General features: G+C 30.7%; 1 protein-coding gene and 1 long non-coding RNA gene across 2 annotated transcripts; both read left to right on the plus strand.

Annotated features, from left to right (window-relative positions):
• Positions 1–8,108: 8,108 nt before the first annotated feature.
• Positions 8,109–8,843, plus strand: LOC145304049 (uncharacterized). Its single transcript, XR_013873963.1, has 2 exons — positions 8,109–8,688; positions 8,756–8,843. It is a non-coding gene; the product is annotated as an uncharacterized LOC145304049 (long non-coding RNA).
• A 134-nt stretch (positions 8,844–8,977) lies between these two features.
• On the plus strand, positions 8,978–10,975 carry LOC145304423 (uncharacterized). The gene is made up of 5 exons (XM_080146303.1): positions 8,978–8,985; positions 9,267–9,500; positions 9,845–9,883; positions 10,359–10,449; positions 10,862–10,975. Exons 1-5 carry the CDS (start codon positions 8,978–8,980, stop codon positions 10,955–10,957), a joined length of 468 nt encoding a protein of 155 aa, XP_080002429.1. The 3' UTR covers positions 10,958–10,975.
• The last annotated feature ends 1,025 nt before the right edge of the window (positions 10,976–12,000 follow it).

Here is a 12,000-nt window from a genome sequence, read left to right on the forward strand (position 1 = left end):
CAATGATCATTTGTATTATATAACGTCATTTTTTACAGACACTATAAACAACTTTATAAACAAGCACTATAAATAATTTTATACCTGAAGAGAGCATACCAAGTAAAAATCCAGTGACATAGGCAGCCACTCTTATGGGTAAAGGTATTCCAGGTAAATTTATAATAACAATTACAGAACAAAAAGTTAGAAATATTGGATATTTTAGTTTCATACCTAATTTCAAAGTTTAGTTTTTAAATCAATCAATCAATAAAAAAATTATTAAAAAAATTTATAGGAGTGGAATTTTCAGGTTAAAACTCACTTCTATAGATTTTCTGTAAATGGTAAATATTTGTTATTTATCCACTTTAATTTCAATACTAAATGCAAATTTTTGTATAAAACAATCCATTAAAATTTTCAGAAAAGTTATTTTGTTATTTTATCATAAAATGTGATTTGGTTTTGGTCTTAATACACGAAAAATATTCTGAAAATAGCACTTAATGTTAGTATAGTAATCAAGTATAAAAAATGTTCTAGATATTTTATTAAATTAGGCTTCCGTTCCATTTGGGATGAGACAATGGACGATAAATTGATATACATCTACATAAATGAAAAAAACTTGCTCTATATTAAAATTATTGGTGAAAAGTTTTTAAGCTAAAAGATCGTAATAAAAACCAATTAAAATTCAATAAGAGTACAAAAAAGTTTTTAAGCTAACTCATGAGTGGTAATAAAACATTGGGTTCTAATGTAATTTACAGTCCAAAGTCCCCTCCCTCACTGCTTCTCTTATAATACTAAATATGGATATTTGCTGTTTAGGATGTTTTTCCCAATGGATAAAAACGAATTAGCAGGTTCCGTCGTATTTTCACAGTAGCTATTCTCGTTTTTCTAGCCCCTGAGGGGGACTCCGAAAATTCGGGGCCTATTTCCTAACACTGCGGGGCCTATATCCTAACCCAAAATTATTAACATTTACCTAACATAACCTAACCTAAAATAACCTATCAAAAGCCACTGTAAAATTATGACGAAACCCGTTATTTTTTTTTCCATGATCCGATGTTTTTTATGTGTTTAATACTTATACTTTCACTAGACCGGCCAATCATTTTTAAATTTATAAAGCTTAAATATTTGTAAATTTTTATCTTTACTGATGTAAGACTCCTGAAGATCTGATGCTCTCAAATTTTATTTCAAATTAATCCCTCTGATCTTTTTATAATTGTTATAATGAGATATAATTATATTGGAATTTTGGTAGCAAATCTACTCTTCAAAAAGTCTTACATTTTTTTCCTTTCTCATTATCCTTATAATAAAGTAACAGGGTGTCTATTTGCATGTGTGTCTGTTTGTACTGAAGGTTCTCGTTAACCGCTGAACCGATCGGGTTCTCTTTTACAGGGTAGCTTCTCATAAATCGCCACTAGAAAAATTACCCCACCCCCAAAGAAATTTTTTTTTTCTTTTTAAATCTCAAAAAAATGGTGTTAGAACATAACATAACATAACATTTATTTTAACTTTAGCATGGTTAAATACATTTAATAAAAATGGAAATTATTAATTGTAATACAAAAGTAAGGAATCACAAAGTCAACTAGGACCGTACAAATGCGTAATCCCTAATACAAATGCGTAATCCCTAATATAGCTTATAATTATATAATATAATGACAACTTTTTAGTGTTGGATAAAAGTATTCATAACTGGAATTATATTAGTTATTCTAATACTATTAAAATGGTTCACACTGCTGCTCTGTAAGATGCGCAACATAAATATTTAGAGTAGGGGGAATGCCTTGGTCCATAAAAAGGCAAACTCATTACCACGCACAATTAGGACTTCTCAGATAAAGGTCGTGCAATTAAACGGGTGGTTGTCTGTTGGATATAACCTAACTTAATATCCTTGGGTGTTAAGGTATTGCATCCCATTACAAACGGATTATTTATCGGCCATTGTCTTATCCCTTTAGATCCCTGGTAAATGATCTTTTACTATCTTTGTACATAATTGTCTCTGTTGTTCTTCTCTGTTTCTATGATGCTGAAAGAACTTAATTGGTTATCTAAAACAGGATAGCCTTCGTAAGAACCCCCAATTAAGGGGCTCAGCAACAATTTAACTACGTCTTTACTGTTTTTTTTTTCCATTTTAAAGTTTTGGATCTACTGCAGTTCACGGTAAAATATTGATGGTAACGAATATTGCCAAAAATCTAAGTATTTTAAAGGCTGCTAGCTGCCAAACGGCTAAACGTACAGATCATACCCGCACACCATTTTAAGCGGTATAAGAAGGCCTACAAATAATCTGGAATAGCCAAGATCCAACGATGCACAGGGAAAGCTTCACTGAAGAAAAAACGCGTAAAATAGGCCTTTTTCGCGCATTTCTCTGCACTGCAAGATAATTATGCATTATTGATTTATGACTATTCCAGATTATTTGCAGGCCTTCTTATGCTGCTTAAAACAGTACGTTCTGCCGTTTGGCAGCTAGCAGCCTTTAAAATTCATAGATTTTTGGCAATATTCGTTACCAGCAATATTTTACCGTGAACTGCAGTAGATCCAAAATTTTTGTTTTTGTTGCAAAGCTTTTTAAAAGCGAAGCTTTTCTATAATTAGGGTCGGTCCGTCCGTACGTCCGTACGTCCGTAACGGATAGCTTTTCCCGTTAATTTAGGCATGTTAGAATTGTCCTATCGATTTCAAATTTTGCATGGTGATTCCTTTAGTAATTAGGTACGATTTAGAAAGCGTAGCAACTCTATAATCATTACCAAAATGTCCGTACGTCCATTTTAAACATGTTGATTTTTTTACTTTTTTAACAACAAATTTTTATGTGATCTAATCATCGGATTGATCTAATTTTTGGTATATTGATTCCTGGGACAACAAAGTATAATGTATTAAGCGAAGCAACTCTATAATCAAGTCCTAAAAATGTAAGTATGTCCATAAAAATTTTCCTGTATCAAGCAGTTTTTCAACAAATTTACTTACAATTTTGCTTTGACTCTTATAAATTTATGTTATGATAATTAAGTTCTAACACTATACAAGTGTTAATGTCCGTTTGTCCTACCGTTTCAGTGCTTCGCTTTTATGGATGTTGTCATCCTTGTTTAAACTAGATTTACAAGGCTGATATATGAAATAGTCCCTTCAAATATTCTCCTGGCCAATGAGTATCTTCTTTTTAGCTTACTCAGTCAGTTCGTCCATGTCACATTGAGGAAGATAGGATGTTATGTAAGTTATTAGAATTTTTTCCCTTTACTAAAATAATAAACTAGATTATTAAAGACTAGCTACGCCCCAAGAGGTCTCTAGAGGTGGAGGGAGGCTGTTAGTCGACCCTCCTTCAACTGTCAACCATAGTTTTTAAAATAAAAAAAATAGGAGTTCATTGGTTTGTGAGATCCTTTGCTACAAATAAACAAACAGACAGAAAGATATCCTTTTACTTTTATATAAGAATGCAGATGGATACTCTCAATAACTTATAATCATAAACTTTTTTCTTAGAAAAAAATGAAAATAAGCAAATAAATTATAAATTTTGTAGTTCTTTACAAGTTGGGCGTAAGTTCAGAATAAAGTATGCTTATCTTTAACAAAAAAAGAGATCAAGACAGAAATAAGAAAAAGGTCTTTTTCGCCGAGGGCTCCCATGGGCTTTGTTGTGTATTTGGTTCTCCTTTCTAGGTATTTTTTTTGAGGGGGGGGGGGAAGCTTTCAACTTTTGAGGCTTTTTTCTCTTGGAAGGGGGGAGAACCCTCCACCCAAAAAGTTATAAACCTTCTCTGAACCCTTGAACATAGTAAAGGAGAACCATACTGGTTTCAGCGGTCAGTAAGATCCTTCGGTATTCAAAGACAGACAGATATTCTGTTAATTATATATATGGAATATATAATACTAGCGGTTACGCCCCCTAGAAGCCTCTAGGGGCACTTAAGGTAGGAGGGTGAAAAGTCGATTTCATCCCATTTTAAATTTGAGTTTCAAAAGAATGAGAAAAAAAATAGTTTAAAACCTTCCCAGGACCTATAAGAAGCTTCACTGTAAAGGAGAACAATATCGGTTCAGCGGTTAATGAGATCCTTCGGGACAAAAAAAACTCTTACTACTTTATATTATAGGATAAGCAGTGTGTTTTAAAATATCATCAGCTGCCCTTAAATGTTTCTTTAAAAAACTTGGTAATTTCTGCCTTGATCCAAAATATGATACGTGTTTATACAATACTGAAAATTTATACATAAAAACATTGTTGATAATAATATATCCTTTAATTTTCATATTATAGAATTCTTCATACAGGAATGACAAAGAGGGATAGAGGTGATAATCCAGGAATCTAAAGCGATTAGACAATGGCCGATAAATTTATGTATATCCCCAATAATAATAAACAAAATTACCCCCTTCGGTAGATTACAATTTAAGGTTGAACACTCAACTTAATACACAACAATCAAAATTGGATCATAGTCCACAAAGCTGAGCCAACGAATAAGAAACGTTATTTTGAAACTTAGGGGACTTGTGTGATAAACAGCCTTGCGTCTCCTTATTTCCTGTGATAATCACTTTAATTTTAAAAGTAAGTGGCAGTTTAAATTTGATAAGAAGACATACATTCTTTATTATTGGTTGATTTATAGAAATACTACGTTAGTGAAAAGTGTAGGCAAGGCGAAAAAACTTTTCCTGTTGAATTATGGTTGTTTAGATTAGTTTTACCTTAGTTTATATGGATAATACAGCTTAGAGTATATTTAGAGTGTCAATATGTTGTTTAGATTAGTTTTACCCTAGTTTATAGAGATAATACAGTTTAGAGTATATTTAGAGTGTCAATATGTTGTTTAGATTAGTTTTACCCTAGTTTATACAGATAATACAGTTTAGAGTATATTTAGAGTGTCAATATGTTGTTTAGATTAGTTTTACCCTAGTTTATACAGATAAAACAGTTTAGAGTATATTTAGAGTGTCAATATGTTGTTTAGATTAGTTTTACCCTAGTTTATACAGATAAAACAGTTTAGAGTATATTTAGAGTGTCAATATGTTGTTTAGATTAGTTTTACTCTAGTTTATACAGATAATACAGTTTAGAGTATAATTAGAGTGTCAATATGTTGTTTTGATTAGTTTTACCCTAGTTTATATAGATAGTATGATTAGAGGGTGAATATTAGGGTGGGGTAATTTTTGACATTTAAGTGTGAGCAGGAACTTGCACATGATTAATATAAGTAAAAAAACTCCTCTAAAGTCTATAAATGGTATACTACCACACATAGCATTTTAGAGCAATTTCATGGTGTTCCCTAAATAAGCCTTGAAGAGTAGTTTTAGAATTTTAAAATATCTCGTTCCTAGCTCTCATTAAACCTCTAAAAGTTGGCCAATTTTCAAAAAAACTTAAATCTTTTTTAGTCATTTCCAAGGTTAGGAACAAGATATTTTGAAACGAAAAGTTCCTGATTCTTTAGATTTTACCCACTCCCCCAATTAAGAACTTTACTCCTATCTAGAGGGTGCCATAGACACTCACAAATCCTCTGAAACCTCCCAAAAAAAAGATTTTTGCTTTTATTGCTATGATTTAAAAACCCTTTACAAAAACATACTTAGTGAAAACATAAAGCAAGCTTTTTTTATTTCTTACCAAAATTCCCGGTGCTTATGAATCCCTATCCCCTGATGTAATTTAATAACCCTCTAATCACTCTCTAATTCTCTAATCTTTATTGTGAGAGTGAGGGCTCTCATTACCTGTTCAATACTTGTTCAATGAAAAATTTATCCTCAGACAAAAATTATAAATTGTGTTGGCGAGACCACTTTTAGTTTTCATTACAAACTTTAATAAATTTAGAAATTTGTTTGAACAAGCAAAGTTTGAGGCATAAATCAATTAAAATAGAATTAAGGAGGGAGAAAAAAATGGCGGAAAAATTGGCGCTTTGGTAGCCTTACAGGGTTAGGTCAACCAAGGGTTATGTATTAAAAAAATATTTTTCCCTTATTTTCAATTTAACAAAACTGGAATTTATCTTTTGTTCTTAATGTTACTATCCGCGAAAAGCTGTCTATAATAAAATTAGTACAATTATGAGGATTTTTCTGTTTAGACTTGCATATATTTTGACTAAATTTAAATCTTCAAATTTTGGATAGGAGGGAGGGGGGTGGGGTGGAGAGGTAACATATCTCCCTTGAAATATATTTAATTCCTTTCACAGGACAAAAAGGAGTTTTCTAAATAATTTGTGCCATTTATGCGATCTTATGTAACTGAAATGCAATATATAAGATAATAAATATATTAATTATTTTAAAAATCTTTAATTAGTCATTCTAAAATGGTTGGAAAATAACACTAAAATATCATAAATATTATGATTTCTCATGGGGAGAAGAGAGTTATTATTCAAAAGTATTTGCAAATATGCGAGGCAAAAATGTGTTCATTTTTACAATTTATAATGGATGTAGAATATACATGGATATTATGACAGGGGTAAAATTGTCCTCAATTTAGCTTGCTTTTCCCCCTCCTTGGTCAGTTCGTTTATCCAGTAGGAGGAGAGTGGATGGGGTAAATGGGTTCATATCGTTATTTTAGCCAGCTACAGTTTACTTTATTAGAGTACTTGGGAATTTGGTGTAAGATCCAAGTAATAATGAATAATCCATTGAATTTACGTACAAACTTTGTTTAATTTGTTAATTTTATGAAAGGAAAACGCTATAAAGCAAATAATCACTTTAATATATATTGTATTGAATAAATAGTAAGCTATTATATTAACGGCTAAGTTTAGAAAAAATACCAAATATAAATATTGGCTTCTCATAAGCAAATAATTTTTTGAATGAGTGCAGTTACAACGACGTAATTACAAGATCTTTTCTTAAGTTGTTTTTTAATTCAATTTTAGAATTTCAGTGTCTAATTCTGTCTTTTAAAGAAAAGTTTTGGATCATGAAAATAAAACAAGCAGCAGGTTTTGTCGTATTTTCACAGTAGATTTTAATATGTTATTTTAGTTTAGGTAAGGTAAATGTTAATTATTGCCCCGCAGGATTAGGAAATTGGCCCCACAGGGGCTAGAACTATGAGAAAAGCTACTGTATAAATACGACAAAACCCGCTACTTCTCATGATTCAAAGTTTTTATAAAAGGTTAAAAATGTAAAATATACTTTTGTTCATCATCTATAAACTAAACAAATTATAGAGTAGCTTCGCTACTTAAAATAGCAACCACCCATTCATAATGATAATTAGTGTATTAATATTTAAAAACTCACAATGTTAATTCATATGATTTGTGTTAATGAATGTTCATAAAAATTGCAGGTTACATTCAGGGTTACCAGATTATCTAGTTTAATACAACTTCTTAAAAATGTTAACTTGATATGAACATGGGAGACAAACTTATACTCAAATTTGCAAAAAAAATAAAAACCATATACAAACTCACCCTATTAGACGTTCATCTTTGAAAGCACATGAAAAACATTAAATCTTATTTTATTTCCAGTTATGATCAGTTAAACAAGAAACAGAATAGAATTAAGCAACTTATAGATCTTTAATAGCAGTTAAAAAATTACATTCCATAAAAATCAGATCTCAATCAATGTTTTAAATAAAGAACACTTAAAATAATGAGTTTTATAAAAGATTCTACAGGGATGTCCAAGGGGGGGGGGTAAAGGGTCATTACCCTCCCACACCCCCAAAATTTTAGATTTTTAATCTTTACCTCCCCCCAAATAAAAAAAGCATAGACATCCTTGAGATTCTAATTGGTAATTTGTAATGTTTCTAGTATGATGAGGTGTGAACCAGATTTAACTCCTCTTTGACATTGAGCAGGCCACAAGTTATGCTATTCTAAAATGATCCAAATATTACATATTTAAAAACATTAATATTAATAACGTTTGTACTAGTTTTAACTTGTTTTGTACAAGTTTATTTATAAAAATTTACTTTGTGTTTCTTAGTTTTGTCAACCCTGATTCTATAACATTACCATAATTCACAAGTTTTGTTTAATCTAGCTTTAGCTACAGAAATGAATGCATATAAAGTAATAAAGGTATTAGTGCTTATTTTTGCAGTCACAATGATTTTTTGGGCTGTGAAAAGGTCAGTATTGCTTTTGACTAATCCTCCCATAGTAGAGGAGACAGAACTAAAGCATGTCAGTAAGATAGTACCACCTCTTATAACAGTCTGCCCTTCAAATCAAGATGATGTGAAGGTCCTCCAGGAAAATGGATACACAACCAAATTGAGATTGCTTGCTGGAAGTCGTTTGAATGACCAAACAACTCTATCATGGAATGGTAATGCTAACAAAACATTTTCTGAACTCATCAGTAAGATTTATGACAGGAGATTTGTTGATTCAATAAATATGACACATTCTAAAGGTTTAGAAGCTTCAGGAACAACAGTTTTTATGCCAAGATATGGATTGTGCAAAGAATATCTAAACTACAACACATTGCATGGATTAAACCTCCAAGTTGGAGATATTGTCCGTACAGTACACATTTTCTTGACAGATAGTGTTGCACGATCCCACATTTCTCCAGACTTCTCTTCTCAAACTGGTCAATTTGTTACAGGTTTTGTTTAAAGTTTAATTAAGTTTGATCTTCATATTTTACTTAACCATTAAATGATTATTTTCAGGTGACAGAGGATTTCTTAGATTATATGAAATGAATATTAACATGATATATACCAGTAGTTCAATGGAAAATTGCATTAATTACAACAGGATAGTATTGGAATTTATTCATGTTTCATTTTTATGATTCTGTTGGAAATTTAGTAACACAAAGCAACAGGATCTGTACCTTTGTGTGTTTCTGTCTGTCTGTAACAAAGGATCTTGCTAACTCCTGAATCAATATGGGAAGGTTTACAACTATTATATCAAGGAGGGTACTTCCACCCTCTTATGAAAAAACTACTTCCCTAAATTTTTTCTTCAAATTTTTCTTATTAAAACTAAAACCCAAAATCAGGGATGGTACATTTCCTCCCCCCCCCCCCTATTTTCCTTTTTTTAAACTAAAATATTACATAACGGAGGGGTCATATTCAACCTACAAACACCTCAAGTGCCCCTAGGGGTACAGCCACTAGTTACATAATAACTACTGTAGTATTAATTTTGAATAGATTTAAATGCTTTTAGAGAAAACAAATTCAGTGACTGTGTTGATCAGAAAATAAAAGAAGATTTTAACCCAAGCTTAGGTTGTATCCCTCCTTGGCTGTCTGAGCACAATCAATGTAATGGAGATTATCCCATTTTAAAGACTAACAATTTTAGCTTCAGCTCTTTTAAATCTAATTACATTGAACCTGTTGCAAGTCTTCAAAGATTGGAAATTGAGACAACTTGTCCTAAGCCTTGTGTTAGCACTAGGTAAATTATTTATTATAATTTGCAAACAAGGATAGAAACTAGTTAAATCTATTTTTTGTGTAATCTTGTTGTATAATTGATAATATTTTTATATATAAGTTTGGCTTCAAAACTGATTAATATCTGCTGGCTTAGAACCAGTTCTCAGCCATACTGAAAAATTATGTATTGTATCACATTGTAGACAATTCTATTCATAATGAAATGAAAATTTTAATATTAATAACAGTTTGTTATCCCAGGTCTTTGGATCATTAGGGCTAACAAAACTAGAATTAATCTTTTAAGTTTTTATTTACCATTTTTAAAACGCTGTCTATAATACAATACATCAACAATTTTAGAATCCAGGCTCAGTTAAGGAATGAGGACAGCATTCAGGGGTAACATTAAAAATTAATTAACAAAAAAACAAGGAAGCAACCCACCCCCCTTTATTTTAATTATTTAAAAAAGTGGGGGAAGTGTTATCAGTGCACTGCTCAACAGGGTGCATTGTGTGCCAAAAAGTTGGTGCTTTCAAACAGAGTGTCTGTTAAAATGATAACAGATAACCCCTGCCTTATTTTAAAAATATATTAATAATGTTGGGGGCAGTTTCTTTCCTACGAATGACCTATGCAAGAGGGCATAACAAAGAGGGGAGGGTTGGTTTTCTTTGCTCAACAAGGCACTTTGTGTGAAAGCATAATTTTTTTTTAAAACAAAAGATAAAATCCATATGATTTTTGTGAAAGTTACAAGTTCTCACCATTTCTAAATGAAATAAAGAACTAATAACTATGAAAAATTTGTCCAAATATGTCTTAAAATTTGTGTATAAAATATTACATAATTTAACAAAAAAAATCATTTTAGGCTGCGTACAAAAAACACAACACAAATTAGGATCAAAATTAATACCGATGTTTCTGTTATCCACAAGGTCTATGGATACTCAGTTGCCCAGGTAAATATTATTGATTTACTAATGAATCAATTTGAGTTAACTCTGTTTAAATGGTAAAATCAGATTTAAAGTTGTTTTATAGAAAGATAACAAAGTAATGGGTTTGATCATATTTTTCACAGTAGCTTTTGATTGGTTAGTTTAGGTTAGGTTAGTTTATATAAATGTTAATGATTTACCCTCAGGGTTAGGAAATTGGCCCCTTTGGATTAGAGCCCCTGCATGGTCTAGAAATAGGAGAAAAGATACTGTGAAAATACAACAAAACCTGCAACTTCATTTTCTTTCCATGATCCTAAAAGTTTTTAGTAACTTTTTAGAGGTTGAGTGTTTAACACAAGAACTTTTAGTTTTACAAAATCAAATTTGCCTTTAAGAATATTTAAACCAAAAGTAATTTCTTTCCGTTAAGTTTTTGATTGATACTGGAAGTGCTCTTGGTCTTTGGTTGGGACTTTCTGTAACTGGAATTATAAATTTAGTCCTTGAGGTAATGTTGGTTGGTTAGTATTTGATAAATAAAAATCTAGTAGTTGATATTGTGTGGATGCGTCTTTCAAGCTGATTACAGGATTTTTTCCTTTTTATCTCTTGCTTTTGACATTTTAGTTGCAAGCATTCAAAAAAAAAATATTTCCGATTGATTTTGTACTTTAATTAACTTCATCAAATAACATAACGTTATAAAATTTCTCTATTCATTTGAATTCATTTGGCTTCATTGATTTTTTACTTCAATTAACTTCATCAAATAAAATAACGTTATAAAATTTCTTTATTCATTTGCATTCATTTGGCATTTTGGGCTCAAAAAACTGCTTGTAATCTAATAATTGTATATTTTATATCCGCGGAAAGCTGCTTATAATAGAATGCGAGAAATAACTATTATTGTTTTGTATCGAGCCTTTTTTGAAATTGAAAGTAGCATAAACATGATACAATTGATGACATGACAACCGTGTTTCAGATAATGCAAGATTAGATAGCCTGATATCTAGTTGCCGAATGTGTACGCAGTTTCCTGGGTGTTTCCTCATCCTCGCTCAATATTTACTACTAGCTACAAATCTTCAAACTTCCCTTAAAAAAATCAAAATTTGAATGTGTAAACGATTTATACAATATACATTATAAATTTGAATTTTTTAAATTTTGATTTTTTTTTTTTTGAAGTTTGAAGCTTTTTTAGCTAGTAGTAAATATTGAGCTAGGATGAGGAAACACCCAGGAAACTGCGTACACATTCGGCAACTAGATATCAGGCTATCCAAGATTATCAAATCATTAAGAGGACAAGGAAAGTTTTTGTTTGAGGACTGAAATAAATGAAGGCTGGATATTTCAAATTTGATTGAGAAAATGATAATACAATTTACTTATTATATTATCTTTTAATATAAAAATTTATTACCTAAAAGAGTACTAGGTATACAGTAAAACATGTAATTAAATGTGAAAATTGGAAAATAAATATTTTTAATTACAATTATAACAAAATTATATATTTTGATATGAAATCAATTAAAAAATCTAATGAAAAAAAATTCA

This window comes from Acartia tonsa, chromosome 13 (assembly GCF_053477335.1).
Source record: "Acartia tonsa isolate MP-2025a chromosome 13, ASM5347733v1, whole genome shotgun sequence".
Classification (NCBI taxonomy): domain Eukaryota; kingdom Metazoa; phylum Arthropoda; class Copepoda; order Calanoida; family Acartiidae; genus Acartia; species Acartia tonsa.

What these genes read in the sequence shown, in the direction of transcription:
- LOC145304423 (XM_080146303.1), top strand. An exon ending in AAGCCTTGTGTTAGCACTAG is followed by an intron (nt 9,501 to 9,844) that starts GTAAATTATTTA and finishes CAACAATTTTAG; the next exon opens with AATCCAGGCTCAGTTAAGGA. An exon ending in AATGAGGACAGCATTCAGGG is followed by an intron (nt 9,884 to 10,358) that starts GTAACATTAAAA and finishes AAATCATTTTAG; the next exon opens with GCTGCGTACAAAAAACACAA.